The sequence below is a fragment of the Oreochromis niloticus genome, linkage group LG4 (assembly GCF_001858045.2).
Source record: "Oreochromis niloticus isolate F11D_XX linkage group LG4, O_niloticus_UMD_NMBU, whole genome shotgun sequence".
NCBI lineage: Eukaryota > Metazoa > Chordata > Actinopteri > Cichliformes > Cichlidae > Oreochromis > Oreochromis niloticus.
In genome coordinates this window covers 17,148,917-17,171,224 of record NC_031969.2, presented here as the reverse complement: position 1 = coordinate 17,171,224, position 22,308 = coordinate 17,148,917, and the positions used below count along the sequence as shown (strand labels likewise).

General features: G+C 43.1%; 3 protein-coding genes across 11 annotated transcripts in view; 2 read left to right on the top strand and 1 right to left on the bottom strand.

Annotated features, from left to right (window-relative positions):
• Nucleotides 1–7,912, top strand: part of tnrc6c1 (trinucleotide repeat containing adaptor 6C1) — a 48,752-nt gene extending 40,840 nt beyond the window's left edge. For 6 of the 8 annotated variants that reach the window (XM_013276146.3, XM_013276150.3, XM_013276147.3 and 3 more), the window contains 4 exons: nucleotides 523–741; nucleotides 1,366–1,439; nucleotides 1,539–1,678; nucleotides 1,778–7,912. In XM_013276146.3, coding sequence (XP_013131600.1) covers nucleotides 523–741; nucleotides 1,366–1,439; nucleotides 1,539–1,678; nucleotides 1,778–2,177 — 833 coding nt within the window. In that variant the 3' untranslated portion in view covers nucleotides 2,178–7,912. The remainder of the gene's footprint in view (nucleotides 1–522; nucleotides 742–1,365; nucleotides 1,440–1,538; nucleotides 1,679–1,777) is intronic. The other 2 variants (XM_013276148.3, XM_013276145.3) reach the window with 1 other exon arrangement.
• A 1,009-nt stretch (nucleotides 7,913–8,921) lies between these two features.
• Nucleotides 8,922–12,477, bottom strand: cd7al (cd7 antigen-like). Its single transcript, XM_019358012.2, has 5 exons — nucleotides 12,285–12,477; nucleotides 11,665–11,955; nucleotides 11,013–11,369; nucleotides 10,835–10,941; nucleotides 8,922–10,259 (listed from the first exon to the last, which is right to left on the bottom strand). Exons 2-5 carry the CDS (start codon nucleotides 11,711–11,713, stop codon nucleotides 10,038–10,040), a joined length of 735 nt encoding a protein of 244 aa, XP_019213557.1. The 5' UTR covers nucleotides 11,714–11,955; nucleotides 12,285–12,477; the 3' UTR covers nucleotides 8,922–10,037.
• Nucleotides 12,478–13,830: 1,353 nt separating this feature from the next.
• LOC100701484 (zona pellucida sperm-binding protein 3) overlaps nucleotides 13,831–22,308 on the top strand; it is a 39,749-nt gene continuing 31,271 nt past the window's right edge. Inside the window, exons 1-10 of one of the 2 annotated variants that reach the window (XM_003452856.5) lie at nucleotides 13,831–14,302; nucleotides 14,380–14,495; nucleotides 14,577–14,680; nucleotides 14,748–14,922; nucleotides 15,177–15,294; nucleotides 15,372–15,454; nucleotides 15,527–15,696; nucleotides 15,820–15,972; nucleotides 16,047–16,127; nucleotides 16,206–16,381. In XM_003452856.5, the coding sequence (XP_003452904.1) occupies nucleotides 13,922–14,302; nucleotides 14,380–14,495; nucleotides 14,577–14,680; nucleotides 14,748–14,922; nucleotides 15,177–15,294; nucleotides 15,372–15,454; nucleotides 15,527–15,696; nucleotides 15,820–15,972; nucleotides 16,047–16,127; nucleotides 16,206–16,366 (1,542 nt within the window). In that variant the 5' untranslated portion in view covers nucleotides 13,831–13,921 and the 3' untranslated portion in view covers nucleotides 16,367–16,381. Of the gene's footprint in view, nucleotides 14,303–14,379; nucleotides 14,496–14,576; nucleotides 14,681–14,747; nucleotides 14,923–15,176; nucleotides 15,295–15,371; nucleotides 15,455–15,526; nucleotides 15,697–15,819; nucleotides 15,973–16,046; nucleotides 16,128–16,205; nucleotides 16,382–22,308 lie in introns of those variants that run through there. The other variant, XM_025906957.1, reaches the window with a different exon arrangement.

The following is a 22,308-nucleotide window of genomic DNA, read 5'->3' as shown; positions in this document are numbered from 1 at the left end:
TGTGTCTCATGCAGTGCATAATCCCCTCCCTGCGATGTTGGTGTATCTCCTTCCTCCTCTGTGTGCGGCATGGAGAGTACAGCTTGTCGTGTTTCCCGTTTTTATAGCGACTCTTAACTCACTGGTCTGTTTGAATGAAGTAATTTTCCTTTTTTGTGTGTCTCTCAAACACATCTCATGCATACGCTAACACACTGTGGGGTTTTGTGCCACCTGCCCAACAGACAAATGTGCATGAAAGCCACCAAGTTCAGTTATTTTTGGTTTATATGTAAAGTGTGTGCTTCACAGAAACAGAAGATAGATTTGTACCATGACACAAGATGAGATTATTTTGGAGTAAAATCCAGCGAAGGCTGTACTATGTAATGCAGTCTTTACTTGCTTCTTCATTTTCACCTTTGGACAGTTTCTCAGAACTTTTCAGCGATTTCATCCTGCAGGACTCCTTCCTGCGGGAGCGGCTGTCTTTCGGACGAATGATTCTGCAGACCAACCTCTGCCATCCTCTTTTCCTTGTAGGTAAACTGTCAGAGATGAAATCCACTTGGTCTCCAGGCCCCATTTCTCACAGCCAGGCCTCTCTGTCCCACGAGCTGTGGAAGGTCCCGCAGGGCCCTCGGAGCAGCACCACAGCCCCTTCCCGCCCCCCGCCTGGCCTCACCAACACAAAGCCTTCCTCCACCTGGGGGGGCAGCTCTCTGGGTCTGGGACAAGGCTGGAGCAGCTCTTACACCACAGGTAGTGTTACAAAGAGATTATTTTGTCTCCAAAGTTTGTCATGTTCCTCTTCAAGCCCTTCACATGAATTTTGTCATGTCATTAATCCAAAAAGATGGATATAACTGTGTTAAAATAACAAACCAACAGAGCTTTAAACTTTTGGAAGACAATACACTTCTAATACGAATTGTTTCCATAGGTGATTTGGAAGAAAACGGCATTCATGTGAAAATACTGGACATTTAAAAAATGAAAACAGTGAAATAATTAGAAATGAAACTGTATAGCAAAGAGGAAAAGTTCACATTGTGTGAGCCGTGCAGAGGTTAGAGTTTATTTAAAGTACTATGTGTGAGCATGGTTGTCAGTATACTCTCATAGGAGGAGGCACTTTGATGTGGCCTAGGACCGCAGGGCTGCTGTACAGGTAGAGCACAGGCAGGAATAACGCCTCGAGAAGATCTTGTTGTGGTTGAACGTTGAACTCAACTGACTCTGGTCAGCTTTTCTTTTTTCGTGGGTGAAGTTGACACCAACCGTTGAGCTTAACTGACTTGATTCTGGTTTCACACAAGCTTGGGAAGTATGAACTACATGCCAACAGACTTCTTCCTTTCACTGCTGTCTCTTTCTCGTGCACAGCAGGTACCACGTGGAGTACAGACAGCTCCACCAGAACAAGTAGCTGGCTCGTGCTGAGGAACCTCACTCCGCAGGTAAGAGGCTTGCTTCTCCACTGTTTTTGAAAATATGCCCGTTTGTAGCTAGAATTGAATAAGCTGGCTCACCATTGGTGGCTGGTTTTTCTTTTTCAGATTGATGGCTCGACTCTGCGAACACTGTGCATGCAACACGGCCCCCTCATCACATTCCACCTCAACCTGACACAGGGAAATGCTGTAGTGCGCTACAGCTCCAAGGACGAAGCTGCCAAGGCACAAAAGTCCCTGCACATGTACGTGCATCAGCGCATTGGTTCAAAGTGTTTCACTCAGTTGATTTTAGGGCGCTTTAACCATGAATCATTTGTGTTTTTGCTTCCATTTCCACGCAGGTGCGTGCTCGGAAACACCACCATCCTGGCCGAGTTTGCCGGGGAAGAGGAAGTGAACCGCTTCTTTGCACAGGGCCAGTCACTCGGAGGAACAACCAGCTGGCAGGCAACTCCAGGCACCAATCAGACAAGGATGGGCGGGACCGGGTCTGGAGCGTCTCACCCCATCGGGCACTCGCCCCACTGGAACAACAACAACAACGGCGCCGGCAGCAGCAGTAGCAGCGGCAGCCTGGGAGCAGGCGGAACAAAAACAGGCGGAGAGCTGCTGTGGGGTGGTGTTCAGCAGTATTCCAGCCTGTGGGGACCCCCGAGTGGAGAAGAGGGACGGGTCATGGGGAGCCCCACCCCAATCAATACACTGCTGCCTGGGGACCTGCTGAGCGGGGAGTCCATGTAGGATAGAAGAGCCAAGGCTTATAAAATCAAACACAAACAGGAGCAAAAACCTTGCAAATCAATGTGGAGATAATCAGCGTGGATGTAAAGGTGGAAAGGAGAGACGGAGGAAGACGAGGAAACACCTTCGCTGCTCGCCCTCGTCAGCCTCGTCTCCTCCTCCTGAGTTTTTACTGACATTTTTAGTTGCAGTTCTGTTGTGAATCCCAATAACGGATATTTTGATCACAGTGTTCAGCTTTTACTTCACAGGAACAAGAACTTTTGTTTTTTCCAGAAATGAACTTTTGAGAACTTTGCCGCGCGAGACATACTTTTAGTCAAACTGACACAGTGACGAGCTGCCATCTTTAAACTAATCCCTCACTGCCTTTTTGAGGCAATCATACTGCACCTCAGAGATCCATGGAAAAAAAAAAAGGCGTCATTCCCAAAGTTTAAAAAAAAAACAAAAAAAAAACCTTCAATCAGAGTGGTTGTTGAACTTTCAGCTGGTCCAGACTCGACATTTGTTTCTCTCAGCACTAATAAATTAGCCTTAAACTATTTCCTGCCCTGCTATCCTCACTCACTCTGTACTTGGTGAAGAAGCATACGGACACCTGCACACCCTTATTTCTGAGCCAGTGAAACCTGAGTGGAGAGTACATGCTGCTGCGGCTTAACAACCGCTTAAGCAACCACAGCTCGCAACTTCAGTGCATTGTTGTTTTTTTTTTCTTTAAAAGCAGATTGAGTTCCCCTCACAGCGCTCAAAGGGAATGATGCAACTCTGTTCGCCTTGTTCAAGCCATTTATTTTTGTAGTTTTTTTTTTTATTTCTCTTCTTGAACCATTGCAAACAAAGCTAAGAAATGATATTATTCAAAATGTGTCTGTCAATCTTATGTGGTGGTGTCGAGGGACGGGGTGGGTGGGGTCGTCGCATGTACAGTTAAGACGGGCGACAACAATGAACCACTGCTATTACTATGGAACTGTAAAGACGAAACACTTCGATGCACCTCAACTCATCTGCGGGGAGACACCTCGCAGTTTGGTCTCAGTCTCTCAGACCCGCTCACTGATGCTGTGGAGGAGGAGGAAAAAAAAACTCAAGTCGTTGCCTCCCTCTGCCCCGCCCCCTCTACCGTGCGCGCCCACTCCGCCTGCAAAGCAACCATTTCAAGCGACGTGCAATATTATAGCCACAGACTCTCACCGTCCAAGCACCCCTACTCGCGGGATTAATAGAGGAGACTGTAATAAATGAACTGCAAACACTTTATCTGTCTGCCCGCCAACTTTGCCACCCACCCATCCACCCGCCTGTACTGCCCCACATCTCTCCTCATTGCAAAAACAAAAAACAAGCAAACAAAAAAAAAACCTGCCACTACAGCTTCCCTTTGTCTCCCCCTGCAGGGTGTCAGGAGAGTCGCATGCTGGTCTTCAACAGTCTTCTGTCTAAAACACAAGGACGCACACACCACCCGACTCTCCACTCTTATGCTTGTGACTGATTTTTGGGGAGCAGGACGGGCAGGTGTGCGTCCGTGTGTGTGTGTGTGTGTGTGTGTGTGTGTGTGTGTGTGTGTGTGCGTGTGCGTGCATGACGGGGCGATGGCGTCAAACCAAAACAAGAAGACCAGATGACTCCCCTCCCCTCCATTTTACATACATTTGCATTTCTAGAAACGTCTGAATCAACGATTTGTGTGAGTCGGTGGTCTTATCACAGCACATAGCAAGAGCACGGCTACTCCTCATACCCTCAATGCCAACGAACAGAAGAAAGGAGAAGCAACACTGGCAAATAAAAACTGAAAAGACAAAAAAAAGCAATCTGCTTAGTGGCTTCTCTGTATACTTATTTTTGAACTTGACGTGGATGTGAATTTATTTTTATTTTTTCCCCTCTTTTTTTTTTTTTTTTTTTTTTTTTTTTTTTGAGTCCTTCTTCCCTCGAGTCTGTGGGACCAGAAAGGATGTCAAACAGTAGCAAAGTGAAGGGAAACACAAAGAAGAACTAAGTCAAGCGATGACGGGTGATGGCAGGAAAAGACCTCAGAGGACTCCACCCTTCTGCTATCAAAGTAAATATCACTGTTACATTGCAACTTTTGAAATCATTATCTTTGGTGTCTGGAAACACTCGACGTGTTCGTGTTCTACTGGGTCCAGCAGGGAGGATCGCCATCCCCCCCTTCCCCTTTTTTTTGTGTTGTTTTTGTTGTTGGAGGTCCTGCCAACCTGTGTGATAGTGTGGCCACTGAGTGCCTGCCTGCTGCAGAGTGCAGTGCTGCAGCAGCCCTCGCCCCCTCCCTCCATCTCTCTCGCTCGCTCGCTGCCTCCCTGCGGACCCCTACAGACTGACTCCCCTCTTCTTCCTTCTCCTTCTCCTCCCAAGAGCAGCTCCTTCAGAACTGGCCCACCACCTTGTATTGAATCTACTACTTTACTACTACTCTACTACTACTGCTACACCAGAGTCTGTCCTCAGCAACCTCCACTTCCACTCTCTCTTCCCGTCTCGCTCCTGCAAGGATCACTTTATCCGGAGACGGAGTCGACTGATATTTTATTTTATTGTATTTTCCCCTTTTTTTTTCTTCTTTTTTTTTATTGGAGTTGCTGGTGTGCATTTTAATTTTGTTTTGTTGTGAGAAGTTTGGTGATATTGTTGCTGTTATCATGAACGATTGTTATGTTTTGACGATTTCATGGCTTTTATGCAGTGTTCATCTTCTTTCCTGTCCCTCTCACCGCCGCTGCCTCCAAGGCAGAACCAGCGTGTAGTTTAGAGGTAGGCCTCAGCCGCGTGAATCACTGAGGGAGAGAGGGAGGGGATTCAGGATTGAGGAGTCAAATCAGGATGAAAAGGAGGGGGGAGGGAGGTGTAGTTTAAGGTTCTCCAGGATGACAAGCCAACTTCTTCTGTCCATCCTGGGGTGACCGAGCGTCCACTGCGCTGTGTCGTAACACACCCATCGTTTTTAGTGTCGATGGGCCTCGCTCACGCTGGTGCTTTAACTCTGGGAGCACCCAGTTATCACTTAGAACCACCTCAACTTGATGACAGCCTTCCATTTCTATGCAAAGACAAGGAGGTGTTCGCTCACAGCCATCCCCTACATCCGCCAATTTTCCACTTAACCCTCTCGACCTTTATTACCGGGCAGCTTCTCTCGAAACCTCACCTGGATTAAAATGTAGGGGACACTGATGGAGCCTCTCTTCAGTATAGGAAAAAAATAAAGGGTGGGGGAGGGGGCGTGTAGTGGACAGAGCTGTTAGATGACACTAAATGACCTGCTGGAGGCACCAAGTTGAGTTTTTGTGCCAACAGATTTCTGAAAGTCTACTTCCACTTTTGGCCACATCCTGATTTATCCTTAGCAACGATGAGTGTATGTTATCGCTGCAGAGCTGTGGGAGGCTTAAGGCCAGATGAGTGGGGCTGGTCATTCACCAGTAGGAGGAGGAAGAGGAGGAGGGAGTGTCCCTGTATGTGTCTGTGCACTGTTTATGGGTCACATCGGGTACATCTCTTTAAAAACCAAAAACATTATCTTTCTCTTTTTTCCTTTATCATTAAGGTTTTTGCAAAAACTAGAAACTACAAAAAAAAAAACCAGTCTTTTTCAGCTGTGCACTCTGAGGCCGAGACACCTGATTTCTGTTTCTCTGCAAGCGGCCGCCTTCTCACCCTCTCTGGCCTCGTTTCTCCGAGCCACGCCTGGGAGAAGCTGTATCCTGGAGGTTCACTCTGGACCTCCAAACCTGAAGGTTGTGCCAGCCAGTATACACGCATATATATGAATATATAGAAAACAGGTCATGTCTGCACATCTGACTTTGGGGGTCCAAGCGGGGACCCGACGTATCAGCAGAAACAAGAGACGCACCTCAAGTTCGGTACCAAGTCTTAAAACTCTTTGCGGGGTGGTTTTTGACCCTCTTCCAGAGTCACTTTAGACTCGCATCATTCAACGAAACAATCACTATTGCCTGTGCTGTCTGTTTTTGTGCGATTGGTCCTGAAAAACCTGCATTTTGCTCCACACTGGACTTGAATCAACGGGAGGAGGGGGAAGTTGAACCGAGTGGGAGGGACGGGTGACCAGGACCGAGTCTCAGACGTGCCCTGGGATTTCACCAGCACTGAGAAGCCCCACCCTCTCCCACGCCTTCGTCTGCACTCTTATCTACCTGTCTAGTGTTGGAAATCACATCCTCCCCTCCCCCTTCTTATTTTTTACGATTTATTATTGTTATTTGAAGTCACGTGGACTCAAAGGCAACTGGAGCTCGAGTAAAATCTACTTCTCAGTCGTGGATCAGTCGAGGGTCTGGGGGCAAAAAGAGCTGAATTAGCAAATCTCTAAAAACAAAGGTCTGGGTTGAATATGCACATGCTAGCTCATACACAGGATACAACCAAGCGTACATTTGTGGGTGTATGTGTGTGTATGGCTAGATTTCTGTTTTCCACTTAAGCCTAACCCCCCCACCCTTACCCTTACCTCCCCGCCCTCTGCCCTGGCGTCAGCTCCTTACCCTCTGTATCCAACATCAATATTTCCCAGAAGACAAGATCATAAACATATCAGAGTAATACAAAATAATGAAAACAAATACTTGAATCAAAAGAAGCGCCAATAATGTAATGTGAACACTTTTTTTTGTAGTGTTTTTCTTTTTTTGTCTCATTCATTCACTTTGGAGTTTTTTTGTTTGTTTTTTTTTTTTAAAGCGTCAGTTCAGAGTGAAAAAAAAACAAAGATCGGTTTTTAAAAACAAAATTTAAAAAAAAGGCAAATTTACATCAGTCGTATTTGAGTGTTTGCACAAGGCCGCTTGTACTGTACGTTGTGAATGAATGTCTGCGAGGTGAGACGATGCGTGAGAGCTCGTGATTACAGCGGAGGGATCTCTGCCTCACGTTTCTCTTCAGTTCAGTATCATTTTTGTTGTTGTTGTTTGTTTTCTTTTTGCTTGTCAAATACTATATTCTGATGTTAATTGTTACTAGCCTCTAGCGTTGCACTGAGTGTCAGCCTCACCCCTCATCCAGCTATATGAACAACATGATACAAGTACTGAGGGGAGGGGGGGAAGAGGTATCTGGGGGGACAGTTCATGTGTAAATGTTTACTCAAGGACTAAAAATAAGTGTGTTTTTAAAAAGAAAATGTAATGTTTATCTACCTTAGTGGCTTTCATTGTGGAATAATCCAAGAAAGTATGGATCATAATTGAGTATTGCACCATTTTTCAGACTATAAACTTAAAAAAATCGAAAAAAAAAATCATATATGTATAAAAAAAAAATGCAGCAAAAAAAGTATTTTGCATACCTGTGGCCATAGATTGGGGTAGAAGGACTTCAGCTCTCCCAAATCTGAGCAACGGAGGGTGAAGGACACGACATCAGACCGAGCCTTGGCTTCTAGGGCTCATTCAGAGGTGCCTACCTTTTTATTTTTATTTTATTTTTTGGGTTTGTTAGCTTTCGTTCGGTTTTCTCTTAGTTCACTCATCTGTTCTTCTGCAAGGCCACTGACAGTTTACAGTTTTTATTCTGGAGTTCATAAACAAATCAGCAAAACAAAGGAATTAAACCATGTGGGGAAACTTAAAAAAAATAAAAAAAAGATTAAAAAAAGGACAAATGCTTCCATTTTTAAGAAAAAGTGCAACACTTCACAGAATGAAGATTTTATCGTGCTACTTTCAGAACTCTGGGATTGAACAGTGTTGTCTTGTTCTGTTTAACCTTCTTTATTCTGTGTTAATGTTGTTCATGGACTATCTGAAGCCTGTTTGTTTTATGTTGATTATATATATTTTTTCCTTTATATAAAAAAACAGAAAAGAAGACAAAAAAAAGACATAATTGCTCACTATCTTGCACACACACGAAAAAGTGGATCTTGTCTCAGGAAGGCCAGGGTTCCAGAGTACCAACTCCACGCCATTTTAATGTACATTTTTATGAGTTTAAAGAAAAAAACAAACAAAAACAAAAAAAAACAAAGGATGACTTAAAAGAAACAATTCTAAGCACTGAAAGTTATGGATTTCAGAAGAAGAGAGAATACCTTTTGTTTCTAAATCCGTAGCAGTTACATAATAACCAAATAATGGACTTTAAAATAAAAATGGAGTGCTTTATATATAAATCTATATATTAAAATTGCTTTACATGGAAAAAAACAAAAATGGTCTGAGTTTGTAAAAGAAAAAAAAGATGGTGAATAACATGCAAAATGCTGTATGTTTGAATCTTTATTGTGTTTTCTTAATGAGGTCCCGTCCTGACTGATTCAGGAAACATTGTGCATTAATCTTTCTCTCTATCTCTCTCTCTCTCTGTCTCTCTCTCTCTCTCGTTCTCATTTTCCCACAGCGGGTATTATTATTATTAATATTAATAATAGATGAATTTTGTTTTCTTTCTTTTTTTGTGGAGCATTTTTCACAGCTTGGAGGATGTTTGTAAAACGTGAGCTGGTTGTAAAAGGATCATGAAACTATGCACAAGTGTTTGGGGTGGGGGTGGGAGGGGTGAAGGTGGGGATTTTATGGCCTATTTGCTGTAAGTGGCTGATCTATTGCAGGGGTTTTGGGGATCCAATGTGTTTTTATTTGTTTTAGGTTGTTTTTTTGTTTGTTTTGTTTCTTTGATAAAGAGGGCAGAGGGGTTGGAGACCTCCATCTCCAGCTTCCTCCACCCACCCTCTGATTCAGATTGGCCTAGCGCTACATCACCATGCTGTGTATTCCTAAAAACCAATGAGCGTCTCACTCTTTAGCACTGTGGGATTCTAGCCTGTCGCCCTCCAAGGGTTTTTTTTGTTGTTGTTGTTGTTTTTGTTTGTTTTTCTCCTCAGTTAAGGTTTTACAGAGGGCGGGTGGGAAAGTTATGGGATTAGGGCTGCTTTTTTTTTCTTCTTTTGTTTGAAATATTAAGTAAAAATGTCTGTACTGAGAGTTAATGAGAAGTCAGTGGCTTGTAATGTTTTGTTTTTATTTTGTTTTTCTCTCTGTATATCTCTTTCTCCTCATAGAATGTGATTGTTAAATGACATGCACCGAAACAAATGTTTTCATGAACTATGGAGCTTCTTTCAAATATTAATAAAAATAGCATTTTTTTTGTTTCTTGGCTGTTAAAGCCGTCCCCTCCTCCTCATTTATTGTGTGTGTCGTTCTGTCTGGAAACACGATAGCTCGAAGAATTTTGAATTAACTCTCATGAAACTCTGTAAGGGTGTAGAGCGGGGTCGGGTTAACAGTCCATCGAGGTCTTAAAGGTCGACTCAATGATTTATTGATCGAAAATTGACCAAAAGCCTTCTAACTCAGTATGATTCTTAGAATTGTGGTGTTTTGTCAGCATACAGAAGGTATCGTGTAAATCTTAAACTCATTTCTGTCAGTGTGAAGAAGTTTAACCACACACTGAATCTCTCAGATGTAAGAAAAAGTGCACTTTCAGCAGAACATCTGAGTTTTTCTCCATAATGAAGAAATACTGGAAGTGGAAGAGTAGATTGTGAAAAAACTGTTACTTTCAGTCATGTAATTGTTTATATATTACTTAATTACACTGGTGTAGTGTGACTGGTCATGGGGGAGGTCTTCATTTGTAGGAGAAGCTGTGAATACAAAATGCATGTGTACAAAATACAATTTTAAAAGTGAATACTGCTCAGAGAGTGAGTCGCCTCGGTGGAGGTTCGTGCTCTCGGGTTGTTTTTTCTTCATCTTTTTTTATCCTGGATGCAAATCACCATCAGAGCGCAGCGCTTGTATTTCTGCAAATGCCTCTGTGTTACTTCCTGTGACTGCTCGCAGCACCGTTGGCCCGATGGTGTCAGTCTCTCAGTTTGAGCTGTCTGGGACAGGCGTAGTAGTTGTCCTGAAGCTGTCGGATGTTTGGGTTAGCGTACACGGGGAAGTTGACTTCCTCCAGGTGCAAGGGGACCTCGTGGTTATTCTGGGGGCCTCTGGGGCTCTGCTGCTGCTGCTGCTTCCTGCCCATTTCCTCATAGATTGGAGCATGAGGTTGCGGTTTGCGATGAGACCTCGAACACACCTACAACACATCGTGTTTGGGTTTTTTTAGACTGTGATAGAACAACAAGTTTCAGCTTTTGTTTTTGTAGCTTGGATGTGTCGTCTTGATTTAAAAAAAGAAAAAAAAACTCCCTCGGGGGTTTCAGTCTCAAAATATAAAAACACTATAAAGGCAAATGATACTTATAACATCAGAAACTGTTCTGTCCTTGGGTTTTGCAGCCTGGCTATTTTGTGCGAAACTGATGGTATTAATAACGCAGCAGGAAATGAAGCATACAGTCATTTTTTGAGGTTTTATTCTCTCTGGGTTGTTGAACACAGATCCTGCTGTGGTTTACCTCTAACTCGGGCTCCTGTCTGCTAACGCCTTTCGCACATTTTGAGTAACGATGCCGCAGCCACACATCACACATTATCAGAAGATTCCCTCACACAAACAGATGGCTGTCAGCCTTTTATCACAGCCGACACATTAATTGATAATCAGCCTCGTATGACTCACTCGTACAGCTGTAGCCGTTATTTTGACGGAGTTATGCAACCAAACCATCAGGGCTCTGTTAGAGCTGCATCTCTGAGGTAACTACTCACACATTTCTGGATGGCCAGCCAGGTGAGGGTCAGCAGAAGAAGCCCTGCTGCTGTGAAGATGGTCCAGAGTAGAGGGGCGTAACCAGGAGAGCAGTGGCACGGCCTCCCTGCAGCACAAACAACAGTTAAATCTGAACACAGCCTAAATGCTGCACTGCGAGGTGGTGTAACCACATACCTGACGCCTCAACTAGCACGAAGCTCTTCTGAGTGCAGAGGATCATCTGATCAGAGCTGTTAGTGTCTCTGTAGCTCAGCTCCCACATGTACAGCCCTGTGTCGCTCAGCTCTAAGCGAGAAATGGTCACGTTGACCTTCAGGGAGCTCAGGCCTCCACGGAGCTGCAGGCGAGCTCTGTGATCCAGGGCGACCGTGACCTCACCGGCCTCTGTCACGGACACCAGGGTGGTCTGGCTCTGGACGCCGCGGTGGTACAGGTGGAGGCCCGTCAGGCCTCCGTGGGCCTGCCAAGGGGAGCAGGAGATCACCACAGCCTGACCCTCCGTCAGACGTTTTAAGATCACCTCTGCGTTGGCTGAAGGAGGGAATGATACATGCTAACTCCACATGGAAATATGTCTCTACATCCCTGACGATTAACCCTTCTGTCTATCACATGTCTAAAAAGCTGGAGAAGGAGCCATCAGATTTTCCACTTTCTTTACATCTCGTTGTGGAGGCTGATTTTTTCCCCCCATCATGAGATCAAATGTTCCTTTCATTCATTACCAAGGTTTATGATTTCAAACCTTCTCTTTAAAACTTTTAGTTTAAGTCCACACACACATTTTTACCAAAATGAATATGATTCAAATGTCCGTTTTTCTTACCTTCAAACAGCTGAAAGAAAATAAGAATCCAGGCCGGGCAGGCCTTCATTGTCTGATCAGTTACAGGAGCTCTGAGATCCACCGCAGATCAGTCATAATGTGTCCTTCCTCTTTGTCTCATACTCTTGTGAGTCTCTGTGGACAGCCTCACCCTATTTATTGTTCTTCACCTCAAAGCAGGAAGACGACTTCAAAGTGAGAATGGCTGTTAAAATCCTCCCCTTGGTCTCCGAGCTCTACGCTGAGATTTTCTGACTTTTAAAGGTTGTCACGTGCTGGGTGCACACCCCTCTGAGTAAAAACCAACAATGAAAATGGATCCTCAACATCCTCAAGAAGTTTTTTAAAGAATTACTCAAGTAAAAACAAATATAGAGTACTAACATGTGAATCTTCTTCTGACTGCCTCCAACAGTCAGGTTACAACTTTATCAACTAAACACAGATTAAATAAGAAAACTAGTTTGATTCTGTGTGTCTGTGTGCAGTTCATGCAGCCAGGAGGCCACGCTTGGTGGAGCAGAGTGGGGGAGGTGGTTTTATAGCTTCCTTAACACAGAAAAGTCTAACCTACGTAAAACAATACAGAACATAAATCTGTGAACATTATTTACACTCACAGGAAAATGATCTTCTGGCTTCTCCCTTCAGAGGTCACCTCGGCAGCTCTCTGCACATCCTTTTCACTACATCCATGAATCTCTGAGGTCTTTTCCTCCTTCCTGGCAGCTTCATCTTCAACATCCAGCTATCCCTCCTCTGCACATGTCCAAACTATTTCAGCCTCACCTCTCTAACTTTGTCTCCAAACCTGAGTTGTCCCTGTGATGTACTCATTTCTAATCCTGTCCATTCTCGTCATTCCCAATTAAAATCTTAACATCTTCAGCTCAGCCTCCTGTCTTCTTGTCAGTACTACTGTCTCAGAACTGTACATAATAGCAGATCTCACTACCATCTTGTAAACCTTTCCTTTCAGTCTTGCTGCCATCCTTCTGTAACAAAATCACCCCTGACACTCGTTTCCGACACTTCCTTTTCATTCTCTTTCCCACACACAGGAAAAGAACCTAAAACAACATGTGTATGTGGACTTCAGGCAAATTATGTGTTTGATTTAATGAGTTTTTTCAGTAAGGTTTTTTCAGTGAGGGCCATTCATAAGAAAGCCTCAGAAATAAAATATCACCTAAAAGTCTATGTAAATGAAACTAAAGCAAAGGAAGACAAAATAGTACCAGAGAGCTACCTTATCCACAAACGAAAAGAACAAAATGTAAATAATAAATAAAATAAAAAGTAAAAAAGAAATATGATGCATTTTAATTGAAATCTGGGTGTAACAGTTGACCTGTATTATATTATTCACCATCAGATCCGGAGCTCTGCCTTTGTTAATAAAGAAGGTTACTGCGCTACTGTGCGTAAATGCGCTCATCTCTCTCTTTTGCTTTCGGGGTTTTTTGTTTTGTTTGTTTGTTGCACATTGCAATATTCACACATTAACATCTAACAAACATTGCCTCAATCATAGCTGTCAGACTGATTGAATCTCTAACATCGTTACTAAATCAATATAGTGAAATCTGCGCACTGCTCAGATGAAGACAGCGCAGATCAGCTGATTTCTGCTCCGTTTCCTGATGATCTGAGCAGTGTCGTCGTTGAGCATCAGTGAGTGGGCGTCAGCTCTAAACACTCAGCGTGAACACTGATGAAAAGTTTCACGACAGAGCCAGGTTTGGGCATTTCTCTCACAGCTTTGAGCCACTCATCCAATGTGCCAGTTAAGCGCTCGTTCTCTCCCTCTCAGTACAAGTAAATTAACACTCACATAGAAGCAACTACTACAACCACGAGGTACACAAAGCACCCGGTGTTAGATCTTTGTGCAATTCCAACAGTTTTTAACTTAATGCTCTCGTTAACACGATCTGCATAAAGTACGTAGTTATAACTTTTCCTAAATCCATATGAAGCCTCCTACCCGCCTTTCCTACCCACTTTTCCTTAACCTCGATGGGGTTTCTATAAAGGAAGGGAGGTTAGGAAAGGAGGCAAGAGGAATCCTGAGAGTGCGTGGATGCAGGTAAAAGCTTATTAGTGTTTGAGTGGACTCAGGTGTGCGGGGCTACTCGAGGCTGATTGGCTGAAGCTTAAAACGCTCCTCGCGTCAGCCTGTAGCGCTGTCTCGTGGGTCAGACAGGAGCGCTCGCGGTCCGAAGCTGGTTGCCTCGTTTTGTTTTATGGTTTCTTTATGGAGCCTTTAAATTTTTGGGTTGACCTCCTCGTTGGGCTTTTCGTGTCGGAACTCTGCGTTCAGTCATCTTTAGTTTTCCCGCCGCCACCGCCTCATGCTTTCTTCCAGAGAGCTCCGCGTCCGTGGAGCCACGGCCTCACGCACAGCGCGCACCAGCAGCAAAAAGAGCGGGAGCACGTGAACACCGTTGGTGTGATCTGTCACCCGGACTCTCTGGAGGTCGTGATCAAGGCAGACATGTTTGCTATTGGAGCTCCTGTTAACAGCGGCGACCTCCGCCTTGGAGTGGAGGACAGCGTTGACTGCAGGGCCGCAGCGGCCTCGGAGGATGAGTACAGGATCCACGCTGGCCTCTCAGACTGCGGCACCAAACACTGGGTAACTTATCTGTGCCGCAGCTTAGACACGTATTAAATGTTACAACGTCTACTTATAAACACACCTGCTGCCCACAGATGACTGAAGACTCTCTGGTCTACACAAACCTCCTCATTTACGCTCCCGTGGCCTCTCCTCATGGCGTAATCCGAATGGAGGAGGCTGTGGTTCCAATTGAGTGCCATTATGAAAGGTTTGTGCCTTTTTAAAAAGTACACCTTCTAAGATTATGAATATATCCTTCACTCTTTAAAAAAATGCTTTTGTTTCTTAGGAAGTACAGTTTGTCCAGCTCTCCACTCCAGCCAGCCTGGATCCCCTTTACATCTAGGCAGACCGCAGAGGAAAGCTTGAAGTTTGACCTGAAGCTGATGACAGGTGAGTTGACTTTCCTCACTGGCTTTTTGGCCATGATTTTATGCTCACCACTCTGATCTCTGTGCAGACGACTGGCAGCACGAGCGCGGGGTTAACGTGTTTTACCTCGGCGAGCCCATCAGCATCGAGGCCTCAGTCAGAGTTGGACATCACGCGGGACTCCGGGTGTTCATGAGCAGCTGTGTGGCCACTCTTCACCCAGACGTGAACACTCAACCCAGATACAGCTTTATTGAAAATGGGTAAGCACACAAAGGCCCAGATTTTGTTAAAGGTAAATTCTACTTTAGAGCGGATTTTAAGCCTGAGCAGGGAGTTGCAAAGTTAATGAGGGGCTTAAGTAATGAGCCATTTAGGAGTGTAACTGTTGATGATGTTGTAAAGGCTGGCTAGAATGGTTTAAGTTATGCAGACTTGAGGTTTACTAAAGTTCTACAGTCAATGGAAGTTAAGTGTAGTTTAACTGACTCTCACATTACCCTAAAATCTTGTTTAGGTGCTTGGTTGACTCATGGCTTCCAGGGTCGAGGGCCTTCTTCCTACCCAGGGCACAAGATGAAAAGCTCCACTTGGTGATCGATGCCTTTAGGTTCCACAATGCCGACAAAGGGGAGGTGAGAATATATTGTGGCATTAAGTCGTACTCTTGCAGATGTGCTTTCTTTGTCTTCCTGACAGATTCTCTTGTTAGGTCTACATCACATGCTATCTGACTGCTGTCCCAGTGAATGATGCAGAATCCCCAAATAAGGCATGCACCTTCATAAATGAAAGGTGTGTCTGAAAGTGTCCAACAGATTATTGAAAATCAATGCATGCACTAAACGTGCCAATGATTCTCTTCAGATGGCGGTCAGCTGATGGGAACGACTACCTCTGTGGGCAGTGTCAAAGCCAGAATGAAGTCGTCCAGCCCCGCAGTAAGCCCATGAGCCAAGGCAGATTTGGTCCCCGTGGGTTTGGGAAACCGGTGGAACTTGAACCGCTGAGGAAAAGTGAACTGAGGACTAATCAGGGTAGGGTTTCCAGTCTGTTCATTGTAGCTGCTGTTTAGTTTATGCTGGTCACCACTAGATGTCATCATTAACCCAGTTTTGTGCTTGCAAGTCTGATGGCATGTCCTGTTTTCTTTTGGGAAGTGTGGGAACATGAAGCTAAACTGGGACCAGTGAAGGTCTTGCACTCACAGAAGAGCAGGCCTCTACCTGTGGAGAAACTGCCTGTGGGTCTCAAAAAAATTGGCAGCCCTGCTATGTATGGCAGCCAGTGGAGAAGTGGAACACACAAACTTGGTAACCAGAAGAGCGACAGTAATTACTAATTTTGAGTCTAGTTTTGTTATAAGTTTAACTTTTTAAAACATTAGATCTGGAGAAAGGACTGCTTCCTGACTTGTCTACACCAGACCTGGATGAGACTGATGGCAAAAGTGAAACAGCTGGAAAAGGTAAACTGAGGTCTTGTCAAGTCTTTAAAAATTTGAACAGTGATAATGTGGGGTTCTCTCTCCTCTCCCCAATTACAGGTGGGGAAGAAGATGCTCCAGAGTTTAAAGTGAGCCTTGAAGAATCCTCTCTGGACAACAGCACCACAGCAGCTCCCCATGTCAACACCACCTCAGAGTTTGAAGTGGAGGAGACCATGTTGTCTAATGCAACTGCTACGGAGTCTGACCCTAAGAAATAAACTTAACTATACTTTGTACTCTGATCTGATTAATCTGTTCTGTTACACAATCTTGCAACAAGCACATTTCTTTGGAAACACGGGGTCACTGGTCAAGATGATCCCTTTTGGAAGGGGATCATGATGTAGAGTAGCAGGTAACATGGAGAAAACTTAAACTTAGATTATGGGAGACTGCTGCACTTAACATGTTGCTGGTTCTAACTCCTATAGCTGTGGGAAGAACTGACAAGTGCACTTGCATTTTGATACTGGACTTGTCTCGTAACATGAGGTTACGAGATGGTGCTGCTCTGTCTCAAATGAGGGTTGTATCTGGAAGGGGATCCAGTTGAGTCTGACTTGCAGCTCATCAATAAGACCAAGAACAATGCACAGGTGGACGGCAGGATTATATTGACTATGGAGCTGTCGGGCAGGAGGAAGACAACAGAAGTTCTGGGATGTAGTGAAGGACAGGCAGAAGGTATGGCGCAAAATGGCAGCATTAACATGAGATTTTTAGTCATGATCGGAAACAATGTATTATATACTGCTGGGGGGGGGGATCAAGGAACCTCTTTAAAAAATTACTCTAGGTCTTTGATTTTAAATATTCAAGCTGAAATGTGCTGGTTGTTCATCGATAAAATGACTTGTCAGCAGAAATAATCAACCCTTTGAGGGCAAGCATCAAAGTCAAGGCAATACATAAAACATCGATCTGTAGAATAATCGAACTGCTTCATGCAGTGCCAACGTCTAATAGTACAAAATGGGTAAAATAAGAGATGATTCAGTTTAATCTGCAGTAACTGAGCTGGTCTCTGAGACAATGCTGTCTGTCATGCCTGATTCCAGCACTGGGGGAAACTAGATTGCTCACTGTGGTAGATGAATTTCATTTAGGAACTTATGTCTCTACTTACAAGACAATCAGTTGGGGTGTTGGGTGGGTGAATGTGTCATGACATGGCCACAATTTCTGCTGCTCCCAATAATCTCTCTATGAACATTTTGGTGGCTGACTAAAGTTGCATGAGTGTCTTTGAAACATGAGTGACATCAGTTCACTGTGAAAACAAAACCTAAATGATCAGAAGTTCGGAACCCTTGGCATTAATGTCATAGCCTTTTTTTTTTTTTCTTCAAAAAACCCTACTGGAAGAAAAGCTCCCTGAGGATACTTGTTCACTGGTTTTCATTTCCATGCACCACATCTCTTTTCTCGTAGAGTTGCATAGTTTTCTTTCTGTGTGCTGAGCACGTCTTAAGCTTGAGCTTTGATGTAAACTCTGGATTTGTATTCATATAAAGCTCGGTGTGAGTCAGACGTGTAGATCAGAGTCACTCTGGGGTTTTTGCGCTCTCAGATAATGCGAGGGTGTGCTTCCAGTTGCAGTTCCAGTCCTCTGCAGGTGATGCGATTGATCTGAACAGGAGGTCCCTTAGAGGGAACATAAACAGGAGCGTTTAAACCTTTAATATCTTCAAAATCTCTCCCACTTAAGTCTGTCCTTGATATGAGAGCATAATGGTGATAACGGCTCCTTCAGCCTGTCTGGCTCTGTTCATTATGTTTATATTATAACCTACAGATATCTGAGGATAAGGATGACCTGTGCTGTAGTTCCTGTTTCCTGCCACTATAAAAGGTAACATTTAACTCATTATCTTGTTCAAAGAGGAGAAAATGCACTTCAGGATTGCTTCTTACTGGTTGACTTAACTTTCTGAGACAGATGTTGATTCAGGGTTTTTATTTTGTAGGAAATAAACCATTTAAGTGACAAAAAAATAATAATTTGGTTTAGTAGCTCCATGAAATACAGCATACATCTAGGACTGCATTGTTGCACCTCCCCTGGCTTTTAAAATGTCTTGAATCGAGGTATAGACTCTACCAGCTGATTCAATAATTCTCCATTAAGCTGGTTCCAGCTTTCTTCAACAGTGACTGATGGATCAGCTCTGCAGGATGGAGCCACAAAACCAACTTTCCATCAATGAAAAGACAAGTGTCCAAAATCTGAGTGCAGACCTGTGTGTTTACTGTTGAGGTGAGGACCCCCGTTTCCTCTGTTCCTTTACTTCACATGCAGCCTCCTCTCATGTGTGTTTGAGAGAAATGTGCTTGTTATCTTCAGTCATCTTTGTGTCATTGGAACAGCACTGGATGAAAGTTTCAGCATCATCTGCTTGACTTGTGCAGATTCATCACAGAGCATCACTTTCATCCAGACATCCACAATTTTAATCAGGAAGGAAGTAAAATTGCTTCAAAGTTTCCTGTCTTACGTCCTGTATTAGAAGATACTCTGGAAAGTAGATGAGGGGATCACCAGACACCCCATCCTAGCTGGGCTTTATGTTTGACACCCCTGATCTACAGCGACTGTAAAGCTTTACAGCTTGGAGATGCTTCATGAGGAATGTTGTAAAGCTTAAAGTTAGAAGAGGTTTAATCCTGTAACATTATGTTGACAGTTTCAGATGCTGTGCTTTGTGACACCCTGAGGTCTGAGGACTTTGATAAGTTTTCCCAGTAAGTTTGAAAAGAGCAAACACCTGGAAAACAAACTTCTCCTCCCTTATGGTGTCATGGTGCAGCCGTAACGGGTGTATTAAAAAAAAAAAAATTGTATTTCACCAAAGATCCATCCTGTAGCGTTATTTTGCTTTGTCAGTATTGGTTATGAATATGTGTTTGTTTATATATATTTATTTTCCGTATTTATATTTTGGGAGCTTTTATTTTGTTTGTGTGACCTTTGACCTTTGATGCATTTTGTCTCACAGTTTTGTCAGATGTTTTAGTGTGAATTGTTGTTTTTCTGTCGAGTACACAACTTTATTGCAACATGCTAATTAGCCGATCTCAGGTTAGGGCACAGGAGCATGCAGGTGGTTTCTCATGTGGTCTGCTATTCTTCTCTCTCCCTTGAAGGTGTGCATGCAGAAGCCCAGCAAAATGAATTTGCTGTACTGATTTATTTTTGTTTTGAACAGTCGCCTAGACGCCCCGCCGAGGAGAGTTATGGGAGAATAAATCCGCCCCAGCTGCTAAAGTTAGAGTTGACTCCTCTGGTCATTCGCACAGCACAACGCAGAGAACGCGGCAATCGGAGTTTCAGGCCAGACCAGCTACACAGTGTTAAAGGTGGATTAATATAACATCGAAGCGAAGCACTGTAAGTCCTTACAAAGAAAGCAATGAATGTGTGTGTTGAACCAACGAGTCAGAAGTCAACACTTTAACAGAAGTTAACACTTTAAAACTTTTTTGTCTCACGCATTTCTTAAAACAAATAGACTCAGTGAGCCCGCTGCTGGAGGCAAATAAAGTTTAATCAACCCTGCTGACACGATCTCTAGAAGGCTGAATTATTCTAATACATCTCTCACCCTACAGTCGGGCAGACATCTCCATATTCAAACTTTGGACATAAAATTGTCAATAATCTTCTTTTACGTGACTGCTAAACTAGAAACCCTAAAATCCATGATGGTGTTGCTCTTTAATAGCCTCATCCAAATATTTGGAATATCAAACTTCCTCTTCACAACTAGCGGAGCTTGTTTCTCTGGTTTCATTTACAAGAAAAGCAAAACATAAAACGACTGTCCTCACACAAACAACAGCAGCAGACTTACAAAGGTAAGTTCTCTCATTTTCTGGTGGATTCATTTTTGCTTACTGTCACTCACATGACTGATTACCCTCATCTCTAATGCAGCATTTATTTTATATTTAAAGATACAATGAAGTGGGTTTAACATGTAGTGGATTACACTGCACTTAGTCCGCCTTTTCTTAAATTACAAGCATACTCATTCACATGAAAAATGATCTGTAAGTCTGCAGTATTACAGTTTTGAAAAATGTAATCAGTTTAACTTTATGACACAGGGAGAGGTGAGTATCATGAAACCTGTTTGTTGTCGTGTAGCACGCCCTGCTTTAGATACTGGACTCGTTTCTGAGCCACACCTGACAACATAAATAGAATTCTGGTTTAAAAGAAGTGTAATGGATAAAAATGAAAATAAAAGGATGTTTCTCAATGCCTATAAAATATGCCTCACTTCTTTGTTAAAGAATTATTTAGTTTGCTTTGTTTAATTAATCCTCTGTAAACTGAGTGTTGAGCGATCCTTCCCTGTTATTTATCTGAAGCTGACAGGAGGCTTCAGCCATCAAATCAAGTTACAGATACAAGTTATTAGTGTGATTTTCTCTCTTTATGTCACAAAGTTAAAGCTGTTTGAGAAAACAACATTTCTCACTAACAAGCCTCTCTTAATAATCTCTTAATTAAAAAAGTAACTTTTGATTTCAGTTGAAGAAAGCAAAATTTGAAAATGTAATTCCAACCCGTAATAGATGGTATAAACCAGAGAGGAGAAAAACAAGTCAAACCTGTTTCAGAGTTTATGTGGCTGAATGACTATCAAATTATAAACTAGGAATAAATTTAAAGCTGTCTTAATCATTAATAATCTATTAATCACAATTATGCAGTCATCACATAATCATTTGATGCTTCACTGGTCAACAGTCATGTAATGAATGTCAGAATATAAAGTATGCATGAACAATAAAAACAGTGACTTCTTAAATCTCTCCAGGATGAAGATGTTTGGAAGAATGATGAGCTGCTGTGTGGCTCTCCTCCTGACCTTCAGCTCTGTGTCAGCTGTAAGACGAAAGCTCAACTCAATCACTGATCTGAGGTCAGTAGGCTTTGGCCAGTTTGTGCCTGTGCAGAGCCTCCGGTTGCTCCACTGGTTTGCCAATGAAATTGACATAAACGGTGACATAAGTCTGACCTTCGACCCAAATAGTTTTGATTATGGCTCACATCATTATCGCAACGATGAACAGCTGTTAGACCCACTGCCGTGGGGATATCAGTACTACAGTCTTGGGAATATCCATCAACAAGGATCGCTGCGGCTTCCACATCATATCACTGTCTTCCAATCAGAGTACGAGGACGGCAACAGGGCTCGGATCATAATCAGAGTCTGGGAGCCGAACCATGGACGGCGAACTTCACGGATAATAGACCGAGTCTATATCACACAGCATTATGAGACATCTGAACATCGAGGGACAGAGTATGATCCACTACATACATATCGGGTCACTACTAACCTCTTAAGAGCATTGAGAAGGTTTTCCTTGGACCCTAATAACTTAGTGATGCCTCTCAGAGACAACTTTGAAAGTAGTGCTGATGATTCCCAGCTATCAGAGGAAAGTAACACGTGGGGCTACGTTGCCTGTCTTGGACTGTTGCTGTTAATTGTGATGCAGGAGAACCATTCCTCTCACAACAGACGTCAGAATGATTGGTTCACTTTGGTCGGTTATTCAATCTGTTTGATTTTCATTATTCTTTTTTTGTTTTGTTTTTGGTCTTCTGTATCTTGAAAACTCGCCCAAGTATTAATTTAATTAAAATCAATATCAGCACACAGAATATGCTGTTTCCTGGTATTTTCCCTGCATCGCTAAAATGTCCCGTTGTCAAATCCCTCTTGAATAATTGACCTTTATAATATAATATAATACTATTATTATGATTATTATGGATTTGAAATTTTCCATAATTGGTACAATTATTGTGAAAGAACTTTTTAAACCAAAATAGTTACTATTTGAATATGAATTGCAACTATGGTGTTTTCCAATCAAGCTTTCATCACTGTGAAGACAGTGATCTTATTAAAGGGGTTAAATTATGTCTGCCTGAATACAGACACTGGCATTATCGGAGTCTTACGGGAACCATTCTTAGATTGTTAAATAAAATTTAGAAGGTGGGGATTATTTACCATGTGAAGTTCCACAAGGATCAGTTACAGGGCTAATCTCTTAATCTGTCGATGCTTCCTTTAATACAGAGTGATTTATCATAACTATGCAGATGACATCTATATTTAAGGCTGTAACCAAA